This window comes from Mesocricetus auratus, unplaced genomic scaffold, assembly GCF_017639785.1.
Source record: "Mesocricetus auratus isolate SY011 unplaced genomic scaffold, BCM_Maur_2.0 Super-Scaffold_100028, whole genome shotgun sequence".
NCBI classification, from domain to species: Eukaryota; Metazoa; Chordata; class Mammalia; order Rodentia; family Cricetidae; genus Mesocricetus; species Mesocricetus auratus.
In genome coordinates, this window is record NW_024429209.1 from 16440145 (window position 1) to 16463635 (window position 23491).

Consider the following 23491-nt stretch of genomic DNA (forward strand, 5'->3'; position numbering starts at 1 on the left):
CTTAATGAATACAGCCAGTGACTTTTTAGATGGTGTAATTAATTTTTTATTTATTCCCATTATTTGTTTCTCACAGTAGCACAACATATTAGGGGGTAGAAAAGGGCTTTTGAAGCAACAAAGCTGGGGTTTCAACAGAGGTTTGTGAGTCGCCAATGTCACTTTCTTTGGCTTCTTTCTTCCTTAATTTAGTTTATGTAATCCAGTGCAACAGAAGAGAAAGGAACACTCTTAATGACGTTTCTTAATTTTCTTCTAGGATCTTATTTTACAGACCCCCCCCCTCCGGAGGAGACTACAGAAAAAATGGGGAGTAGTACTTCATCTCCTCTTCCTCTGCTTCCGTCTTCTAAGTTAATGGGATGGGGGAATGCCACCTATTGGCCTCAAATGACTTAAGATGCAAGTCCCCATCCACCATCGATACAGTACACTGACCTTCCATAGATGCCTTGCCTTCCGTCTCTCCATGGTGGGATATAAGGGACTTCTTTTGTCTGGTTGGTTTTGAGGCAGGGTCTTAAGTCATCCAGACTGGCCTGGAACTCCTGACCCTCTTGCCTCCGCCTCTCAGATCCTTGGATCACAGTCATGAAGCACCATGTTTGGCTTCTCTCAGGGACCAGCCTCATAGCTAGACTGTAATACAAGACCCTTGTATCTGGGATTTGAAAGCAAGTCTCTGAGATGGTCCTGGAGAAATGCCTCTAAATTTTCAGGATTCCGGTGTTTAACACTTTGCATCATTCCCTAATAGTAACAAGAGCATCCTGATGAGACAGGTTTTCTGTCTGGCCAGGTCCCACAGCCCCTTAGTCCCAAATAAACACACAGAGGCTTCTATTGATTATAAACTGTTTGGCCAGTGGGCTCAAGCTTCTTATTGGCTAGCTCTCTCTTAATTATTAACCCATAACTATTAATCTGTATATTTCTACATGGCCTTATCTTACCAGAGAATGCCCGGCATCCTAGCTTACCGGCAGCTACATGGCTTCTCTCTGGCAGCTCCTCTCTGCCTTCCTCTTCCCAGAATTCTCATCTGGTAGCTCCATCTATACTCCCTGCCTAGCTACTGGCCAATCAACATTTATTCATCAACCAATAAGAGAAATACATATTCACAGCGTACAGAAAGACATCCCCTATCAGCATCCATTACTTTTGGGTCACTTGGACCAACCTGGGAGAAACAACTTTTTGTAGGCAAGAGTTATTCTGCTTGCAGAGGACTTCAGTCTGTCCTGGGGAGGGAAGGAGGGATGGAGGGACAGAGGGATGTAGGGACGAAGGGATGGAGAAAAGAGAGGGCAAAAGGGAGGGAAGGAGGGAGACAGGCAGGCAAGCAGGCATGCCAAGGCAGCTAAGTCATCCTGGGACCTCCACAAGGCAGGAGCAGTTCAAATCATAGCACCAAGAAACAGAAAGGGGACCAGAAGCCAGGGCCAGGCAGCTTCCAAAGGCCTGGGCCTTGTGTCCTAAACCCATCAACTAACTCCTATCCCTATGAGGCTTCAAAGCCACCAACACAGTTCTCACTAGCTGGGAAGCAAGTGTTCAACTCCAACCTTAACAAGAGGCTGGAGGAATAGCTGAGCTAGTGGACTGCTTGCCATGCAGGTATGAGAACGCGCTAGTTGGATCACCAGAATCCACATCAGAAGTCAGGCATGGTGGTGCATGCTCATAATCCCAGCTCTGGGGAAGAGACCAGCAGATCCCTGGGACTCCCCACTCAGCCAGCTTCACCTACTTGGTGAGCCTCATCTTAATGAGGGGGCTTGACTAAAAAATCAGCTGTGGTTGACCTCCAGACTCCAAATGCACATCTCCTGTACACATACAGTAAATAAATAATTTGCGTAAGTAAATAACTTGTGGCTGTTAAGCGTTCCTACTGTGGGTTGGAGAGATGGCTCAGTGGTAAAGAGCACTGGCTGCTCTTCTGAAGGTTCGGAGTTCAAGTCCCAGCAACCACATGGTGGCTCACAACCATCTATAATGAGATGAAGGCATGCACGCAGGCAGAACACTGTACATAATAAAAACATAAATCTTTAACTCTCCCCACCCCCAAAAAAGAGCTCCTGCTGCAAACCAGGTGTGGTGGTGCATGTCTTTAATCCCAGCACTCAGGAGCCAGAGGCAGACAGATCTCTGTGAGTTTCAGATCAGCCTGGTCTACAGAACGAGTTCCAGGATAAGAGGAAAGGGAGAGAACCCTGACTTTAATTTTTTTTTAAAAGTAAGTAAAGAAATCAAACATGAACAAACACCTCCAGGAGTAGCAAGCTGAGGTAACTGATAGATTATTCACAGCGAATATAACAGCAAGAGGGGAAAAGACTGCTCAGTAGCTGTTTGCTTTTTCCTCTCTTCCTTCTCAAGAATTTTTTATTACAGCTACTTCTGTTAGGGGAGGGGTGCATGTGTCAGGGCACAAATGTGGAAGCCAGAGGACAATTTAGAAGAATTCATTCTCCCCTCCTTTTGTGTGAGCCCCAGGCTGTCAGGCTCAGACGCAAGAGCCATTCCTTGCTGAGCCATTTTACTCAGGGTTTGGTTTTTGAGATCGTAGCCGGGGATAGCCTCAAACTCACAACTCAGCCACTCTCAGTGCTGAGCCACTCAGACATCATGCCTGGCCTTCCGATTCATTTTAAATATCATTTTCTCACCACAAAAAACATTCCCTTCTTTTGACTCAAGAGCTAGACCTAGGAGGTTAAGCCTACAAGAACACTCTAACATACCGAAAAGCTCTGGGCATTAAAACAGCCGTCCGGATGCTTTGTACCATTGACGGAAGCCGGAAATCAAGTCCACAGCCAAGAAGATAAGCATGGTTTAGAAAGCTACAGCCACACTGCATGTCATCAGACAGAAATTTCAGCTGCTGTCCCCAAGCATGTCTTCCACTGGAAAATAGACAGGCGGCACTAGACAGCACCATGGCCAAGCAGACCTCAGAAAACACATGGGAAAAAGGCAAATGGGAATGGAGATGTAGCTGAGTGCCCTCCCTGAGGGGAGAGCACAAGTTACATTTCTCCAGAAATCCTCTATAGTGGAATTTGGGTTGCATATCTTCAATTGTAGTAAAAGAAATATAATATGAAATTTACCATTTTCACCATTTTTAAGCATGTACTTTGGTGCTGTTCGCGGTGTTGCACAACCAAAAATATCGTCTCCAGAATTTGTCATCTTGCAAAACTGAAATGTCGTGGCCACTAAAAGTACCAGGTAGACATGGTGTGTGTCTGTCTCTTTGTGACTTCCTCCTTTCACTCAGCATCATTTCCTTGTTGTCCCTGCGCGTTGTAGAATGGCCAAACTGCCCTTCCTTTTAAAGGCTGAGTAGTATTCCATTGCATGTATTGCTCTATTCTATTTACTCGTCCATCCGATGACGGATTGCTTCTGCCTTGTAGCTACTGTGGATATATCAATGCTTACTGTCTAGCCTGGGTATGTCTCTCCCTTATGCCAATGTCTTTTGATAGGGGCCAGCGAAAGGGCTCAGTAGGTGCCAAGCCTGACGACCTGAGTTTGAACCCTGGAACTTACATAGTCAAAAGAGAGGACCAGTTGCAAGTTGTCTTCTGACCTCCACATGTGTGCCATGGCACCTATATTTCATAGACACTTACATGCTCACACACATGTGCATGCACTATAAATAAACAAATACTTGTTTAAAAACAATTCTTTAGTATAATATTAGAAGTAAATAAATAAATCAAATGTTTTGATCGGGTTTCACATTTATTAAAAGAAACATTCTTTTTTTTTCTTTTCCCTTTTTTTATTTAAGTTATAAACACGTTTGTTTCACATGTCAATCCCAGTTCCCTCTCCCTTCCCTCCTCCCCATCCCTCCTCCCCAGTCCCCCCCCAGTCCCTCACCCAACCTATACTCCGATCCCCAGGGAGGGTGAAGCCCTCCATGGTGGATCTCCAAGAAACATTCTTAAATTGGCCCCTCTTGTTTGGACTTTGTCACCTTGACACAAGCCGGGGTCATCTGGGAAGAAGGGACATGAATTGAGAAAATGACCCCATCAAATTGCCCTGTGGGGCTTTTTCTTGACTGATGATTGATGTGGGAGAGTCCAGCCCACTGCAAGTGGTGCCATAGTTACATAAAAGAGGTGGTCGGTCCTGAATTGCATCCAAAAAGCAGGCTGAGCAAGCCGTGAGGAGCCAGCCAGTGAGCCGTGCTGCTCCTAGGCAGCCTCTGCACCAGCTCCTGCCTCCGGGTTCCTGCTTCGAGTTGCTGTCCTGACTTCCCTCGGTGATGGAGGGTGGTGGGGAAGTGGGAGCCGAGCAAACCCGCTCCTCCCCATGTCACTGTTGGTCATCGCAGCCGTGGAAAGCGAGCCGGGGCAAACAGCCAGCTGGAGAAGGTAGTCGCCCATGCCATGCCTCTAGAAATAACGCTGTTTTCTCTGTCCGACTCTCTCCACAGGACAAATGCCTTAGCCTTGATCTTCCCGCCCGGATCTCCCCCACTCAGCCCTTCTCCGTTGCACCCTTGCTTCTGACATTGGACCACTGACCTCCTTCTGACGCCCTGCTCCAAGAAGACTGAAAAAAAAAAAAAAAAAAAAACCACCAACCGTTTCTCTTCGTCCTCACTAACAATTTGGTAATGAAGTATTGATTTCCACTTCTCTCCTTATGGACAATATTAGATTTTCATTGATAAACTGCAACGGGGCTGTTGCATCTCTGAGGTCCTCTTTTCGCTGTCAGGAAAAAAAAAAAAAACGAAGTGCCACTGAGGAAAAATAATGACTGGGGGCGCTGACGCACTTATTTTGTCAGTTTGTAACAGGAAAGGGAGGAGACACATCACTCTTCATAGTTTAATGTCCAAGTGGGCTGCTCTTGGGGGCTTACTTTTCACAGCAACGTCCACTCCCTATTTATAACCCACCTGGGAACGTTTGTCTAAAGGAAATGTTTCTGTTCAGTGTAACAATTAAGGTTGCACCTGGCCTCCCTAGTCCTGCCCCTGCACAGGGGAGCCATTAATCACTGCAGAGTGGAAGAGTTATTAAGTTAAACCAGAGTTTGAGCCAAGAAAACCTCCCAACCATGTTCATCTTCTGCGAAAGTTGTTGGAACAGACATCCTTAACCATGTGGCTGCCAAAGAGCTTTTTTTCTCCCCCCCCCCCGGGTGGTGCCAGACTGTGCACCCTCAAGTGGGTGTCTTGAGTGGTTTGTAAACTTAGCTCCCAGCATGCACCACTGTCCGGTGAGCCTGGCAGCCTGGGAGCGGTGCAGAGTAGAACCCAGGAGAAAGCAAGGTGGCATTGTGAGGAGTGCTCTCTCTCCGTGCAGGGCCTGTCCCCTCGCAAACGCAACTTCTCCTCTGTGCCCGAAAGAATGCATGAAAACGGGGTGTCTGTTTTAAACGTGTTCCGGCAACTTTTTTCATTAAAACTTTAAGGGGCCCAATTTTAATTTGTGGAATATTCCCGTTAATAATGAGATCTAATTAAGACATCCATTAAAAGCCCGTTAAAGTTAATTTAACGTAAAAATTCCAATAGAACTGTATTAGATTTTCTCCATTAAATTAACGTTATGGATTTTTTAACGGATGTCTTAATTACACGTTATTATTAACGGGAATACTGTATTACACAGATTAAAATCAGGTCCTAAGTCAACTTGGAAAAGCTACGAGCATGTTCTAATATTAAAGTCTCATAGACCTAGTACACAGTTTGGAAGTACAGGGGAAGATATGGTATTCTGGCTGAGTATTTTCTGCACAATGGAGAGTAATCTATAGTAGATAAACCCATCATTTCATTTAAACAATGAGTCCTTTATTCTCATAGGACAACAAAATCTGGATTGCACTGTAAATTGCTCTTCAGCTATAGGTGAAATATTTAAAGTATTCTCAGCACAATATTCTGAAACAAACGACTATTTTGTGTTGTCGTTTTAATTACCAAGGTTATCCAAAAGAGAGGAAAAAAAGGTGACAAAATGAAGCCAAATACATCCTTTTCACCATTTATTACAAAGGTTGCCTGTTGGAAATGTCTTGGAAATTTTGACATGATCCCTAAATTCAACCCTGGGATTTAAAAATAAAATTTAAAGGAAAAAAAAAGAAAAAGGAAAAAAAAACTTATTTACCTCCTAAGGAAAGTGTTGCCCTTATGCCACATATAATAGCAAATTGCTTTTTTTATGGCATGCATAACCTAGATGGGGAAAAATATGGTGCTTCAGGGAAGGAGGGGAAAAGTAAATGAAGTTCCAGGAATGTCATTCTGAAGTAATGAGGCATGGACGGAAAATATACCCCTCACATCATCGGATTGAGATGGCAGGCGGAATAGCTTCATTGAAGTGTCAGCACTCATCCATCAATCAATCACCCACAAGGAAAAATAACAACAGTACAATGGGGCGGCTTTTATGGGATTTACTCACCGGCACAGGGAACAGCGGCTCAGATGTAGTTCTGACATGAAAAGCAAGGTGCTGATATTATTTTTTATGATGGGAGGATCATAAAGTGAATTGAGAACAGAAAGGTTTGTCTGCTTAACCTGTTCAACCAGAAATGAACGGAACTCAGCTGGAAAGGACCGTCTTCGGATGGGTTAAGATTGAAGGGTGGACTCGCTGAGCACTGTCCTTCAGCGGGAGATTCTATTAAAGGGGAGAAAATAATACATTGGCACGGGGGTTCTCGAAGCTGATAAAGACCGCCTGTTCCATTCCAGGGTTATTAGGCAAAGCCACATAATTCGGATTTTGGAACCAACCAAAAGCAAACCCTGAGCTTGAAACCCACCTGGGAGGGCACAGTACAGTTTCAAACCTCCTAGGTAACCATTTCCCTCGTAAGAATAAAACAGGAATAAATCTGCCGTTTCAAGTATAATCTATATGGTTCTGTTAGTGCAATTTCTCTGGTGGGGTGAGGTGGGAGGCGAGAGACAAAAATATTGATAAATTTGGTTAGACTCCTGAGTTGTCACTTGGCAACTGTGAATGTCACTGCTGAGAGACAGCTGTTAATGTTCTCTGCAGAAAACAAGATCTGAGCGGGCACCATGCCGTGCACAGCTCTCCGTATATTTCTAGACACCGGGCCTGTCTTCATTTGGCAAGCCTGTGAAGCTTCTAGAAACTTCTTCCTGGAGAGAAAGAATGAAATAGCTTGAACTCCAGGAGAATGTTTTTATCTGCTTGCAAACGACTTCCTCCCTTCCTCGGATAAACTGGAGCCTCAGAAGTGGAGGGGGAATGATATGCAAATATCATGCAAATTGCCTCTGAGTACCTCCACTCTCCAGCCACCCTTTTGATCAGAGACAATGAGAGGTAGCCCTCCCTTCCCTAACCTCCTCCCAGCTAAGGCCACCAACCAGCTAAAACGTGAAGAGGCCATTAAAAAAAGGGGGAAAAAATACTATATTTAAATCTTATGTATTTCAACAAATCACATCATAAGCCCTGACAGCACAAGACCCAACAAGAAAAGCAATTTAGTCAGCAGATTCACTCAAGCAGCCTTGTTAGGCACCTACTGTGTGTATACTAGAAGCAGGAGCACCACAGTGAGCAGTCACCATGACATCTTGGCCCTCGTGTTTTTAACATCACTGTTTCAAAACAGCCACTGACCAGACATCTGAGGACGGTGTCCACAGAGGGTCAAAATCCTAGTATTTTCACAATAAGGTATTTTACTTTGTGAAAAACATGCAAGGAAAAAAAAAATAGCTTCCAAATAGGTTAAGGACTAAAAGCTACCATATAAATTGGACCACCCAGACAGCCCCCAAGGAATTTCATTCATACCACAAATAGATTTCCCTTAAAACTCACCCCCAAAGTAAATATGCCTGCTTAGTTGTTTGGCTCTTACATAACTAATGTCCTGAGCAAAATCCCCTGAATTCTGTTGAAACTGGGAAAACAACAGTGACATGTTTGAAACCAGAAAAAGTATGAGGTGAGTGTGTGTGTGTGTGTGTGTGTGTGTGTGTGTGTGTGTGTGTGAGATGTTCACACCTATATGGAAATGCATGAATTTCACCAGTATTTTCTAGGGTCTGGATAGCACAGGGATAAGAATCTCCTAAAACTTTTCAGTCAACCTGAAGACACAGGTCATACAATGTCCCCAGATTCTGTGTCTTTATCATTTGTCACTTGTCAGGATATCTGACAGGGCTCAGGCCTTCTTTTCTTTTTTTGGGGGGGGAGGATGGGGGATCATTTTTAAATGTGTTAGAAAAAGGAGGAGGAGGAGGAGAGGAGGAAGAGGAGACAGTGTCATCTCTTAGGGCTAAAGAGATGGCACAGTGGTTAGCATAACAGCTGCTCTTACAATGGATCTGGGTTCAGTTCCCAGCACCCTCAAGGCCACTCAAGTTCAGGCCTCCAAGTTCCCCAGGCACACGTGTGATACACATAGGTACACATGCAGGTACTCACACACACACACACACACACACACACACATTAAGTAAAAACATACAGAGTGCCATATTCCCATTATCTGCTCTTTTCTGAATAAAGGGCGCTAATGTGGAAACGAATGCCAGGTAATAACAAGGAAATATGTCGGAGGCTGTAGACTGCACGCACATGCACAGTTGTAAGGCAGGCTCGGTGCTGTCTGCTTTCAACAGGCCAAAGGCAACAAGAAAATTCAAAACGCAACTTCCGGTTTATTTTGTTCCCTCCATGAGATGTGAAAATGCTAATTTCATTTTCTCCCTTCCTCTGTGTGGCACTTGCTCAAAATACCTACGAAATGCTTTTAGACAAAGACCGAGGAGGGAGGAAGAGATGTGAGCCTCCGTCCTCTAGATGGAGAGCTGCATTTCCATTGCAGGAAAAACTTTGATTCATCTTTAGGATTTCCAGGACAGAATTTGACCTCACCATCCAAAATAAAAGCCACTTATGTCCTTGGCTTCCTGTGATGGAGTCAGGAGCGTACACAGATAAACAATTTCCAGTCTCTAGCTAAGATCTCCTTGCCATAGTTATGAACGATCAGGTAACAGGCCTAGAAGTTGCCTCCAAAAATTATTCATGAGCCAAGCAGCCCAAAGCTTGTGGGGGAGGGATGGTGTGCAACAGTGGGAATGTTTTATGGATTAGAAGGGGCCTGTTTTAAAATGCTAGTACCAGGTGGAATGATATTTCTGTAACAAGACTGTCCGTTTCCTTTGGAAAAATATATTCGGAGTAAAATAGCTCTTCCAGGAAGTGACACCCTGACTTGACACCCTTCAGCATACAAATGACATGACAATAGCCATACGACTGCTGTTAGGGCCTTCTACAATAAGGTCTGTTTGAAGGAGACAGACCAAAATACAGCCCCTTGAACTGTGTTTATTTGCTTAAAACAGCTTTTGGAAATAAAAGTAATAACTTTGGTTGGAGCCCCCAGGAGATGTTAAAAAAAAAATACATTGCTTTTTAAAAAAAGTTCTAAATCTAAGCACTCCCTTCAAGCCTTTCAGGAAATATATTTCGGTATGCTCTCTGAATTGTTTTGCACCTGAAACGTACGTCTGCCTGTCTGTCCCCAGGCGATGGCTAATATTTATAGAAAGAACAATCTCTGATTATGTCTAGACCATGGAGCTGTGTCCGGTCCTATTTTCATGTCCTAAATGACTTCTGGAACATTCCAGAGCTATAAATGTGTGTGCAGACACCAAAGGACAGAAAGTTCTATCGGTCTGTGAAGAAACAATTAAAACGGTGTCCGTTCTGCCTGGAGAGAAAGCCTGCAGATGTCGGAGCCAAGCCCGCAAATGTAACGAACGTGCAGAAAAGTGTCCTTTGGCTCAGGGTTCTTCCGTGTCAGAAAATCCCAGCTTGCCAGATATTTTTAGATCTCTGATACAAACCTTCTCATCCCTTTGGACTTGCTTCTTGAGAGTTGGATCCCATCAGGGTGAACCATGAACTTTCAGACCCCTAGAATATCCAAGTTGACCTGTGATGGACAAGTGTTTCTGGTTCTGCGGTCTTCTTGTGTGACAAACTGGGAAGTATACCCCTGCATCCATTCCAGATCTTGAGTTCAATCTTAATTTAAAAAAAAAAAAAAGGCAACTGGGTTCCAGGTGGGTATGGAGGGAGTCAGAGTGATCTTCACGAAACACATTTATCCGTTCTCTGGAGGGAAGTGCTTGCTTCCGGGACAGAGAGACAAACATTTTTATGTTCCAAAAGCAGACCAGTTGTTTTCAATAAATAAATAATGACTGCAGCCATGCCTGTAGAATGTCCTGTGCACTCCCCTGCTCTCTCCTGCATGCTGTGTACACGATTGCTGGTGCACTAGGAAGAGGGGGGAATTCGGGCTGTTCTGCTTGCTGCAGCCTGGATGGCTGGGAATGCAATGCTGTACATATTTGTATATACTGACTAAATCGCCGTGTATGGACGCAGGTTTTCTTATATTTACATGATTCTGTTTTCTACCAGACTGGCCCACAATGCGGGATTATTTTGCATTGGAAAAAAACAAAAACAATATGCTTGTCATTTTCCCCCTGATCATTCTCTTTCGATAGCTTATGGGAGAATTAGGGCTGGGTTTCTTAAGACATTGCAAGAACCACGTCCTGCATGAGCCCCATCCGGTCGCCGGATCCAAGGAGGAACCGAAACCCTGAGTTTCCCTCTAACGGCATGCTTTACCCCATGAGAAAACTACAAACTCATCCCTGTAGAATTAGCCTCTTTGTATTTTATCTACTAGTGCCTGGGAAACAAAAAAAGAAAAAAAGATTTTTTAAGTCTTCTTTAGAGGAAGAATTCATAATTGTCAAAATTTGAAACATTAGCTTAATTTTGTTTTTATGACCCTGTGCTCTACTCCTTATTTATTCGGTTACTGTTGTAATGGGGCCCCAGGCCATTCCTGACATCACCGTGTTCCTCCTCGGCATTAAGGATGTTTTTAAAATTACACAGATTATTGAGCCAACAGGCTGTTTTAATCAAAACCATGTTTCACTTGTTTAGGAGGCTTATAAATTGTCCTTGCAATGAAGAAGACAGGCGAGGAAAAAAGGGGGGGGGAGAAAAGAAAAAGAATGAAAATAACAAAACGAAAAGTGTTCCACTAGGAGGACTATACCACCGTGTGGCCAAACAGACTCATCACAACAGACAGGCACCTATTGCCCGCTTCCCTAGGAAGCTGGAAAATACTTCCCTTGGTTTCTCAACACCCTGGAATTCATTTTCAAGGCCAACACTGTTTGCAAATTTCCAAAGATCTTTGCCACCTCGTCACCACCCAAAGGCACATGGTCTGACTGGGAAATGGTCCCCCGGTGGAAAGTTGAGTATTTCAGAGAAGATGGACCTCTTTTCTTTGGTCACTCAGCGCCACCAGCCTGTCACCACCACCCCTCACTATAAACAATCTGGTGTGATATCCCTTAGGACTTAAATCGGGTCAACGGCAGTGACCCGATTAGGCCCTTGATGAATAAAAATGACTTAAGTAGGGACCCACTTCAAGCATGTGTCTGCCTATGCTGCCACTGCCTGAAAGTTACCTGCAGAAAGAGACAGTTTTTAATACAATTTTATTGCTAGAAATAAATTCTGATCGTGGAAATGAAGAAAGCACTTAAATTATATCACAAAAGTCATTATTTTTTACATCTAAAGAGTGGGATTTTTTTTAAGGAAAATCATTCTACTTTGAGAATGTAATTAAAACCCTAAATAACCGATAATACTTTCAGCTGCTGTGAAAACATAGCAGCATAGTCGCCAAGGTTGTATGAAGCCCCTAATTTCCATCAAAAAGCTGTCTATAAGTATAGTATTTACATTTTTAAACATGATAGCTCTTTTTATTTGTAGCCAAAAAAAAAAAAGAAAGTCCTTTCTTCCCCACTCAGCAGTTATTGAAAATAGATCATTCCCACCTGAAACCCCACGGTGACCTGCTTGGGAACTCTGAGCTACAAACAGAGGGACCTGGGTGTGTCCTCTGGTAATTTTGCTGGAGGCTGTCCCTCGCTGTATGCTGCAGACACGAGCACACAGTTCTGACCGGAATCTGTTGGTGGCGGTGCTGGATGGCAGAGGCGCCTCCCCACACCATTAGCTTGGCAGGTGTTCGTCATTTCAGACTTCTACTTTGGCCAATTGGGGGGGGCGATGGAAATTAAAAGAGTGAAGAGGCAGAAAGAAAAAAAAAACCATACACACAGATGCACTTAAGACATGAAAAGAATTATTTATATGATAAAAATATATTTAGATTTTCAAAGCACAAGGCTGACTTGAAGTGCTCTTCTTATGCTTCCTGGAGATGGTACTGTTAAATGTCTTTCTACATCAGACTTTAATAAATCTGTAATGACATTTGATGGATTGATTTCTGCCTGCGTGTGGTTTTTAAAGATGGCGAGAGAGGAGAGCGGCAAGGGGGAGGGGAGCAAAGCGCCCTCCCTCAACCAAGCCAGGGGAGGCAGGGTATCGGTTAGGCCTCTCCCTCTCAGAGCCCCCATGGCCCACCTTCAGCATCTGCTCTCGTTCCCATCTGTCGGTGCGGTTCCTTCTCCAGATGTCCATGCTCCCCTCCGTTTCCTTTAACGTCCCGGGAGAATGGGACCCCGCGTCACACGCGCTGCCTAGGCAGACCCCAGTGCCCAAGCTCACGTGATATGTAGTCTGTGACACGTAGGTGGCTCACAGTCTCAGTAGCTTCCCTGCATTGGACCTGAGCTTGTTAAATGATGATAACTGCAGAGCCACCCTGTCCATCTAATTCCATTGCTGTGCTCCTCCAGGTGTGGCTGTCACTCGGGACAGGACGGGCTAAACACAGCATGGCATTGGGGTGAACAATCTGGCACGGGAGTCAAGGGGTTGTGTGTGTGTGTGTGTGTGTGTGTGTGTGTGTGTGTGTGTGTGTGTGTGTGTGTGTTCTTGAGGACCTGCTTTGTGCTAGGTCTGAGAGTTACTTCCACAAATGAAGAGGGCAGTGGTTTGTGAGAAGCAACAGCTATTGGCAGGAATTGCACTAACATCTAGGCTCAGTCATCCGCCATCTGAGATGACAGGGAAGGCTGCAGGGGAAGGAGACACGACGTCAGGCCAAGCACAACACTATGTCCTGTCAGTCATGAGAATGACAGAAGCACAAAAGGAGGCTGGGCCAGCCAGAAGGCACAGGATTCCAAAAGGAAACTATGTTGAAGATAAAATCCAGGCCATCTGCTAGATTAATGTCTCGAAAGAACACTGAGAGGGGCTGGAGAGATGGCTCAGCGCTGAAGGGCACTGGCTGCTCTTCCAGAGGACCCAGGTTCGATTCCCAGCACCCACGTGGTGACTCACAACCTGTAACATCAGTTCCAGGGGACCTGGTGCCCTCATCTCGCCTCTGAGGGCACTACGCCAGCATGTGACACACGGGCACCCATGCAGAAGGAGACACTCATACGCATAAAATAATAAGTAATGACGCATTTTTCAAAGAGCACTAAGAGAAGCAAAAGTGGGACAGCAAGATACGGCTTAGCAGGTGAGGCCCTTGCCATCAAGCCTAAAGATTTGAGTTGGACCCTCAGGAGCCAATGAGGGATGAAAAGAAACAACTCCTGTGACCTCTGACATCCAAAGGTGCACCACGGAATTGAAGACAGTTCCTCACAGACACGCCCATAGGCTAACACAGTGGAGGCAGTCCCTCACTGATAATTCTCTTCTCAGACCATTACAGGTTGAGTTAAAGCCAGCAAGCACACTAACAGTGTAGCCAAGGATGGTCTTGAACCCCTGATCTTCCAGCCTCCTCCTCCCAGCAGATGAGATGACAGGTGTGCAGTCCCACACTTGGATTGACAGTCCTGATTTTGGAAGATCCCCTGTTGGCTGTGGGTTGAAGGCTCAGTCCTCAGCCTGTGGAGCTGGAACATTTAAGAGGAAAGGGCCTGTGGGAAGTCTTCAGGTCATCACCCCCAAAGTGAATGGTGAGACTCCAGTCCTCACCTCTCAAGTTTGCTTCCGGGCAAGGAAGTGAGCTGTTTGACCCCACCGTAGATTGCGGCCATTGTAAGCCATTGTAAGCACTGTTTTACCACAGCCCCCAAAGAACATGGCAACACTCAGTGTTGACTCCCAACACTGAGTCAAGACAGACCTTTTCTCTTAAGTTTCTTGGGTCGTGTATTCCATTACGGTGATGGGCAGCTGAATCTCACACAAGAGGAAGAGGAAAGGATCAGAACACCAGCAAAGGGGCTTTAAAAACAGCAACCACTAGGTATGTGGGTTCACACCTATAACCCCAGCACTCAGGAAGCTAAGGCTCACACGTTCAAGGCTAGCCTAGTCTAAACAGAGCAAGTTCCAACAAACTTGGTCTACAGAATCAGGCCCTGCCTTTCTAAAACCCTGGTGAGGAACTCTGAGAAATAAGAGACTTGGGTATTGGCTCTCCCGATCAATAGGAGGCTAACACAGCCAGAGATCACACACAGTGCAGGTGTTGATGTCAGAGGCAGAACTGAGCAGCATGCCGGGAAGCCACCAAGGACTATGGGGTAAAACACCCAGCAGCCTGGGTCCCTTAGATTAAAATCAAAACTCCTGGGGACGGGAGGCAGCTCAGTGAAAGTACTTGCACAAATCCCTTGGTTTGTTCTGCAGTACCATAAAAAAGAAAGAAAGAAAGAAAAAAAAGGAAGGAAGAGGAGAGGGAGTTGTAGGGAAAAGAGAGAGGAGGATGAGCAGGAGAATCGGGAGCTCCACAGCCAGGTCTACCGGCATAAGCCTGTGGTCCCTGAGCCTGAGGAGGCTGCCGTGGGAGAAGACGGCTGGGGGTGGGAGCCAGGGGGCAGAGCTCTTGCTCAACACGTATTCAATACCCAGTGCTGAGAAAAGCATCCTACAACAGTGTCACGGGTGTTGTTATATATGTTTATTCACCTATCAAAAAATTTAGCTGTAGATAAAACAGCCAAAAAAAAGGAGAATGAGGAAATGTACCTACTGGTGTGAAAATATACTATGAAGCTATTGTAATTTTGAAAATGCAGAAACTGGAGTTTAGAGAGATTACTCAGGGATTAAGAGCACTAGGTACTCTTGGAAAGGTCCCTGGCTTGGCTTCCAAAACCCACAAAGCATCTCACAAATGTCTATTACTCCAGTTCCAGGGAATCCAACACCCTCTTCTGATTTCCACGGGTCCTGGACCAGCACACATGGGGCATAAATACACAAACACACACATACACATAAATAAAAACAAAATAAGTCTTAAAATTCAGGAACTGGTACAGAAGCAACAGGGCAACTCCATGAGAATTTAGATATTCCACTTATTGAAAATATTTAAATAAGAATTTAGTATATTATAGAAGTATACGTCTAAATATGTGAAGATATTTAAATAAGAATTTAGTATATTATAGAAGTATACGTCTAAATATGTGAAGATATTTAAATAAGAATTTAGTATATTATAGAAGTATACGTCTAAATATGTGAAGAAAAGGCACAGTGCTAGTCATTAAATCCCACGTGCACACAGTTGGTAAACTATGTCTTCCTAGGTACACACTGCAAGACTCATTAATCTGAAAACAGAATCATAAAATAACCAGAGAACCACATAAACCAGAAACAGATATGGGTTGGGAAGTTACTGCCAGCCTTAAAAGCTTTGGTTCCTGACCTCGAACTCTTTCTCCATTGCTTGCAAAAGAAATAATGAAAAACGAAGGGAGGAAGTACCCAAAAATATCATCAAAAACATTGTAAGTACAGTGAAAAGTCAGAAACGGTGTGGAACCATATTAGCATAAGAGTTACTGATATAACTATTGATGTAGTGTTACATATCTCTAAGAACTAGAGACACATACACATCTTTGCTGTTTTGAGACAGTTGCCTGTACTCCAGGCTGGTCAGGAACTACCAGAGGCTGACCTCAAACTCCTGATTCTCCTACTACCTAACCCAGAGTCCTGGAATTACACACCTGTGTGCCACCACTTCGATTTATAAGGTGCTGGGAATGGAATCCAGGGGCTCCTCAATGCTAGGCAAGCAATTTATCCACTGAGTCACAGCCCCGGCATGTGAATGCCTATCCAAACAGACTGTGTGGGGTGAAACCTCATAAACCCATGTCACAATAAATTCAAATGGTCAAACAACACAAGAGGAAGCATCAAGGGATGGTAGTGACCAGACACTGAGTAAAATAAAAAGAAACCAAAAATAGGGTCTGGAGAGATAGCTCGATGGTTAAGAGCACTGGCTGCTCTTCCAGAGGACCTGGGTTCAATTCCCAGCACCCACATGGCAGCTCGCAATGGTCTATAACTCCAAGATCTGACACCCTCACACAGACATGCAGGCAAAACACCAATGCACATAAAATAAAAATAAATCATTAAAAAACAAAAAATAATAGCAAACAGACAAAAATAAAATCAAATGTTGCCATTATTAGAGAATGCTTACAGAGATTGCCAGGTTCCAAACACATTGCTGCTGGCAGCAAAATCGGACGGGAAACCTTCCAGAAACTTATTAAATAGCATGTATCAGCTTCCCTAAAATGTGCATGTACTTTGGTTAATTAATCTTTCGGAGTTTTTCTTAGAAAGTAATGGCATGCAAAGGACTTACATGGTAAGAATGTTTGGCCACAATATTGGTTCAGTACGGTGAGCTGGTTACATACCAGGGGTCCAGAGAAAACAAGTGTGGCCACTGGAGAAGACACAGTCACAGATCCACGAGAAGCCAACACAGACAGGGACTGGACAGGGACTCATTCACTAAAGTGTTTGCTGTGCAAGCATGAGGACACACACCCACGGAAAGTACCAGACATGGGGGTGTCTACTTGTAACCCCAGCTCAGGAGAGGTAGAAACAGGTGACTCAGTTGCCAGCCAGCCTAGCATGGACAGCAAGCTGCAGGTTCCATTAAGACTGTCACAAAAATAAACCGAAAAGAAAAACAAAAACCAAGATGCAGAGTTGGGGACTTAGCTCAGTGGTAGGCAGAGTGCTTGCCTAGCAAGACCCTCCCTGGGTTTGGTCCTCAGCCCTGGGGGGAGGGGGAGAGACAATGACAGAGTGACTTGAGACTTAACCTGGGACTAAAAAGATGGCTCAATGGTTGACAGCACTGAATACTCTTTCAGAGGAACCAGGTTTGATTCCCAGCACGCGCGCGCGAGCGCGCGCGCGCGCGCACACACACACACACACACACACACACACACACACACACACACACACGGCAGCTCACAGCTCTAACTCATGTATATGATGCACAGATATGTACACCAATACACATAAAGCTAAAGAGAAAAAGATGTGAAGTTCAAGACTGACTCTAACTGCACACATGCACTCACACCCACAAATTATTTAATTTGAAGCTGGGCAGTGGTGGCGCATGCGCCTTTAATTCCAGCACTCAGAAGACAGAGGCAGACGGATCTCTGTGAGTTCAAGACCAGCCTGGTTTACAAGAACTAGTTCCAGGACAGTCTCCAGAGCCATAGAGAAACCCTGTCTCAAAAAACCAAAACAAGAAAAAAAAATTACTTTTTGAAGTCAGGCATGATAGATCAACCTTTAACCCTAGTACTCGGGAGGCAGAGGCAGGTGGATCTCTGTGAATTGAGGCTGGCCTAAGACACGGCAAGGACAACAAAGAAGAAAAAGGGGGCAGGGAGAGGGACCTGAGGAAGGAGAGGGAGCTGGGATTGGCATGTGAAGCAAGTCTTGTTTCTAATTTAAATTAAAAAATTATATTTAAGAAAAATATTGAAAAAAAGAAAAAGGAGGAGAAAAAGAAGGAAATATTTACGAAAAGAAGCAACCGGATTGTCAAGGAACTGTCATTCATTTGGCGGTCCTGCTGACTGTGGGATGGGGGTTGACCTGGCAAAATTTGATTCTGAGAATTGGCCACGTCCTACCAGAGCCTGTGAGGCCTTCAGCTCACGTCATCCTCCGCTTCACAGCTGAGAAGCCGCCCTCTGACCAGTCTGTGGCATGGGAAAGCCACACTCACGTAAGCTCAGTGCAGAAGGCTTGTCGAACGGCCTTTAAAACCAGAGGGTTTTTCTGCTCTACACAGATAACGAGAGTCTAAGAGCTGGTGTCCCAGGCCTCCCACAGATCACATCAAGGCCTGCGGGGTGGTAAGGCAACAGAGGACAAGCAGCTTTCCATGACAGGCCAATGTGACAATCATGGCTCTCTGCAGTGTGAGCTTCCCCACCCAATCATTTGGGTCCCCCACCCCAGGCTATTTCTAGAATGAAGGTTCTCCCACAGGGAGATGGAAACCCCTTGTGATCTGACAGGGAAGAACATGTTTCCTCCACTCTTGCCAGCCACATCTGCCTGAACCCATTTAATGGCTCTCTGGAGCCTCTGGTTGGGATCATAAAGGCCTCGGCAGGCCTGCAAGAATGTGTCTCATCTGGTTGCCGAGCACATTCTGGAACCCTTGAGGTTCCAGCAGCCACCAGGCATTCTGCCTCAGGACCTCTGCAAAAGGTTGGACCTTGCATCATCTTCTGTTGTCATTGACCACTCAGGGACAACTCTGACTCTAGGTCTTGGAAACATCTCCCATCAATAGGACTTCTCATTGGCAAAGACAATTGTACTTGAGGTCAGTTGTGCTGCCTGCTTCTGTCTGACAGTTCCAGAAGGCAGCACACAGTAGTGCTCATACCTGCTCCTCCAACCTTCACCACCATCGTCCTTACACCCAACTCCCCCTCTACAACATCCCAGCACCAAGACCACTCAAGGCCCCAGGATGGTACCCAGGATGATGGAACTGTGTGATTCATGTGTTTAAGCCTCACCAATGAGAAAGGACTTACCAGGCATGGTGGTACACCCCTTCCACCCCAGCACTTGGGAGGTAGAGGCAGGAGGAGGAGGGGTCTAGCACATAGCAAGTCCAAGGCTGCACGAGATAATGTCTCACAAAGAAAAAAAAAAGGGACCTGAGCAGCCTCCCTCTGTGTGTCCTTGTCCTTGAGTGTATTCCTCATTGAGTCACAGAGAAAATGTATGGTGCCAACAACAGAGATGATACCACAGCCAAGGATGGCTGAAGGGTGCATTGCCGGTCACACACCATGTGAAAAGATGGATCGAGCCTGCCTTCCAGCCTTACTCTATGACAGAGAACAGATGGTTAGCCCAGACCTCTTCCTTCCTAGACACCACCCCCTGCCTCATGTCCCATTGTCACCCATGTACAGGCAAGAGCCTAGGCACAAAGAGAATGGGACAGTCACCTGTTAAACGAGTCTTCTGGTATTAACTTTAAACATTGTATACAATACATGTTAAAATATCACCAAGAACTTACTGTGTATCAGGTTCTTGAGGGATGTCTTGATTATGATTTCTATTGCTGTTAAGAGACACCATAACCATGGCAACTCTTATAAAGGAAAACATTTAATTGGGGCTTGCTTACCATTCAGAGGTTTAGTCCATTATCATCATGGTGACCTGCAGGCAGACATGGTGCTGGAGAAGGAGCTGAGAGTTCCACATTTTGATCTGCAGGCAACAGGAAGTAAACTGTTGACTGGGTGTGGCTTGAGCATATGATACCTCAAAGCCCGCCTCCACAATGACACACTTCCTCCAGCAAGGCCACACCTACCCCAACAAGACCACACCTCCTAATAGTGCCACTCTCTATGGACCAAGCATTCAAACACGTGAGTCAGTGGGGGTCATACCTAACCAAACACTAAGGGAATTATCTGTCTTGATCCTTTACAGTTGCCTGGAAATGTACATCATCAGCAAGGACCTTGGAATTTGAAACCTTAGCCAGTAGCACACGCTGTGCCCCTCCAAAGAAACTGTCTTAGGGATTCTATTATGTGATGAAACACCACGACCAAAATACAAGTTGCAGTGGGAGAAAGGTTTCATTTGCTTTACATGTCCATATTGCTCTTCATTGTTGGAGGAAGTCAGAACAGGAAGTCAAACAGTGCAGGATCCTGGAGACAGGAGCTGATGCAGAGGCTATGGAAGGGAGCTGCTTACTGGCTTGCTCAGCCTGCTTTCTTATAGAACACAGAACCACCCGCCCAGGGATGGCCCCACCCACCATGGGCTGGGCCCTCCCCCACTGATCACTAATTGAGAAAATGCCTTAGAGCTGGACCTCATGGAGGCATTTCCTCAACTGAGGCTCCTTCCTCTCTGATGACTCTAGCTTGTGTCAAGTTGACACACAAAACCATACAGTACAGAAGCCTAGCTCATGAAGAAGTATCCTGTACACTGGTATTATTAAAACACCAGAGGGCAGAGACAAGTGGATCTCTGTGGGTTTAGGGCTAGCCTGGTTGACACAGAGAATTCCAGGACAGTCAGAGCTATAGTTAAACCCTGTCTGGGAAACAAAAACAAAGGATAGGGGATAGGACTAGATGTTGCTGGAGGCTCAGCAGTTAAGAACACTAGCTACCAACTCACAACCATTTACAATTCCAATTCCAAAGGATCCTAAGTCACCAAGGCTATGTGGTGCATAAACATACATGCTGGCAAAACACACACATGTAGGTAGGTAGATAGATAGATAGATAGATAGATAGATAGATAGATAGATAGACAGACAGACAGACAGGCAGATATAGATATATGGATATAGATATTTTTCTCTGTGTATCCCTGGCTATCCTGGAACTCACTCTGTAGACCAAACTGGCTTCAAACTTAGAGATCCACCTGCCTCTGCCTCCCGAGTGCTGTGATTAGAGGCTGCTGCCACCAATACCAAGGAAAGAAAAATATTTTTAAAAATTAAAAAATATATATCATAGGGAAGCTGAGTCTGATGACTTAGACCTGTAATAGTAACTAAGGCAAGAAGTTCATAATTGTGAGGTCTGTGAAGGCTACAGAGTGTTCCAAGATAGTCTGGTCAACTAAGTGAGACCGTGTCTCAGAAGAAAAAGCAGGGCTGAGGATGTATCTCAGTGGCCCGGGGGCTTCCTTAGCATGTTTGAAGTCCTGGGTTGAATCCCCAGTACGAAAAAGTAAAACAAAATCATATGAAGAGAGAAAACGGGAAAGAAACCCCCGCCCCAAGCTAAAAGAGTCAACAAGATGGCTCAGCAGGTCAAGGAGCCTGCTGCCAAGCCTGCTGACCTGAGTTCAATCCCTGGGACCCACATGATGGAGAGAGCAACTCTCAAAGTTGTCCTCTAACCTTCACTCAATGTGGGACATGCACCCACACACACTTACAAAATAAATAAAAGTGTTTTTAATAGCGGGCATGGTGTCACACACATTTAATCCCAACACTCAGGAGGCAGAGGGAGGCAGCTCTCGGTGAATTCAAGGCCATCCTGGTCTACATGGTGAGTTCCAGGACAGCCAGGACTACACAGGGAAACTGTGCCTCAGAAACATATGTTGGTTTTTTTGGTTTTTTGGTTTTGTTTTTGGTTTTTTGGTTTTTCGAGACAGTGTTTCTCTGTATTATTTTGGAGGCTGTCCTGGAACTTGCTTTCTTAACCAGGCTGCCTCAAACTCACAGAGATCCACCTGCCTCTGCCTCCCAAGTGCTGTGATTAACGGCATGCACCACCAATGCCCAGCATAAACATATATATATATATATATATATATATATATATATATATATATATTTAGTGCTTTCCATAAACAGAGAACTCGGGTACCTTGGCATGCCTCTGGCAGTCTGTAGAACAAGACTTGAAACCCAAACCCATGGACTGACCCTCAATGACCTCTGAGCCATCCCTGGTCATCAGCAACAAGAAGGTCATGCAGCTCCTACCCCTCATGCAGCTCCTTCCCCTCCCCAGCAGTGGCTCCCAGGAGCTGGTTTGAAATGCAGACTCCCAGGCCCTAGCCCTACCCAAGTATCTGCAACACGCCCAGACATCCCAGCCACAGATGAACCACTCTCCTGTACCACAAAGAGCCAACATGGATGCCTGTGATTGTTCACGCATGCTAAGTCCCCAGCCCCAATCAGAAACTCCCTTGTCAGACTAATTATACTTATGGGTGTTCCGTGACTTGCTGTATTCCCAGAAAAAGAAAGAAAAATGAAGTTCTCTTTCAGGTTTTCAGGGTAGATAATGTCAAATATTTACAGAGCAAACATCATTCCACTCTCTTGCTGCTGATTAGGGGGCTGTCAATCAAGCTGTGATGGGAGGCCCTGTCAACCCTCTCAATAGACAGAAACCTCCTGTCATCCTGGCTAAACCGTGAGTGCTGCCATGCTAGGGATCCAGGGAGCTGGTTCCCAAGGCAGGCCATCCAGGGCAGGGCTCCGGGGAAACAGGCCTGCCTCTGTGCTAGGCGATAGCATGGGGCTGCGTGCTCAGTGAAGATGCTGGAGGAGGGGCAGGGCCTTTGTCTTAGGATAGTATGCTCCAAATTTAACTAAAGGGTCTCAAACCCAGGGGCCAGCAGCATCTCCATCAGGGCTGACTCAACCCATCAGGCTGCCGTGCTCTGGGATGGACGAGGCTGGGAAAGAGGCCTGAGATCTCTAAGTGCCTAAGGCTTCCAGTTGCTGCCCCTCCCCGCAGCCCCTCCCCGCTGCCCCTCCCCGCTGCCCCTCCCCCGCAGCCCCTCCCCGCTGCCCCTCCCCGCTGCCGCTGCTGCTGCTGCTGCTGCTGTTTCTTCCTCCTCTTCCTCCTTTTCCTCCACCTCCTCTGAGATCACATGTTGAGAATCTGCACCTACCTGCCAGGGTGGTGCATGGCACAAGTCTGCAATCCCAGAACCAGGAACCAGAAGCAGAAGAATAATTGAAAGTTTCGGGTCAGTGCGGTCTGTATACCAGATGCCGGGCCAATGAGGTTACAGAAAAAGACCCCATCTCAGCAGAAAAAAAAATTAAGAGAAGGAGGAAAGGACAAGAAAAGTGAAAGAGAAAAAGAAAGGGAGGGAGGGAGGGAGGAAGAGACAGGGGGAGGGGGAGAAGGAGGGAGGGAAAGGGAAGAAGGGTTGGGGGGTGGGAACCCAGGGGAAGAGGAAGGAGCCAGAGGAGAGGGGATGGGAGTGGGGGGGCCAGCTGTGAGCCCTTGCTGCGTGTGGACCTCTAACCAGGAGCTTCGGAGTTAGCTGGGAACTGGGGTGAAGGCAGCAGGTGAAGGGAGCTGCCCCTGCTCCCGAACACACGAACACATGGTATCTTCATGGCATCCCCAGAGGGAGCTCTGCGCACTGACTCAAGGTCTTCCTTCATCTGCACTTCACAGCACATCGGTCACCTGGGGTAGCAGACACGTGTAGGTGTCTGGGTCCACCTTGGTTAAACAATCAGATTATCTGGAGAGCAGGAGCAGAGAAACAGTATTAAGTAAATACTCCACCAGCTGTAGCCGTGCATGCCTGGCATTGCTGCAGCACTCTAGAGGCTG

General features: G+C 45.7%; 1 protein-coding gene across 2 annotated transcripts in view; it reads left to right on the forward strand.

The window, feature by feature from the left end:
• Nucleotides 1-12420, forward strand: part of Tshz2 (teashirt zinc finger homeobox 2) — a 440107-nt gene extending 427687 nt beyond the window's left edge. For both annotated transcript variants that reach the window (XM_013116678.3, XM_040732660.1), the window contains exon 3: nt 4472-12420. In XM_013116678.3, coding sequence (XP_012972132.1) covers nt 4472-4473 — 2 coding nt within the window. In that variant the 3' untranslated portion in view covers nt 4474-12420. The remainder of the gene's footprint in view (nt 1-4471) is intronic.
• The last annotated feature ends 11071 nt before the right edge of the window (nt 12421-23491 follow it).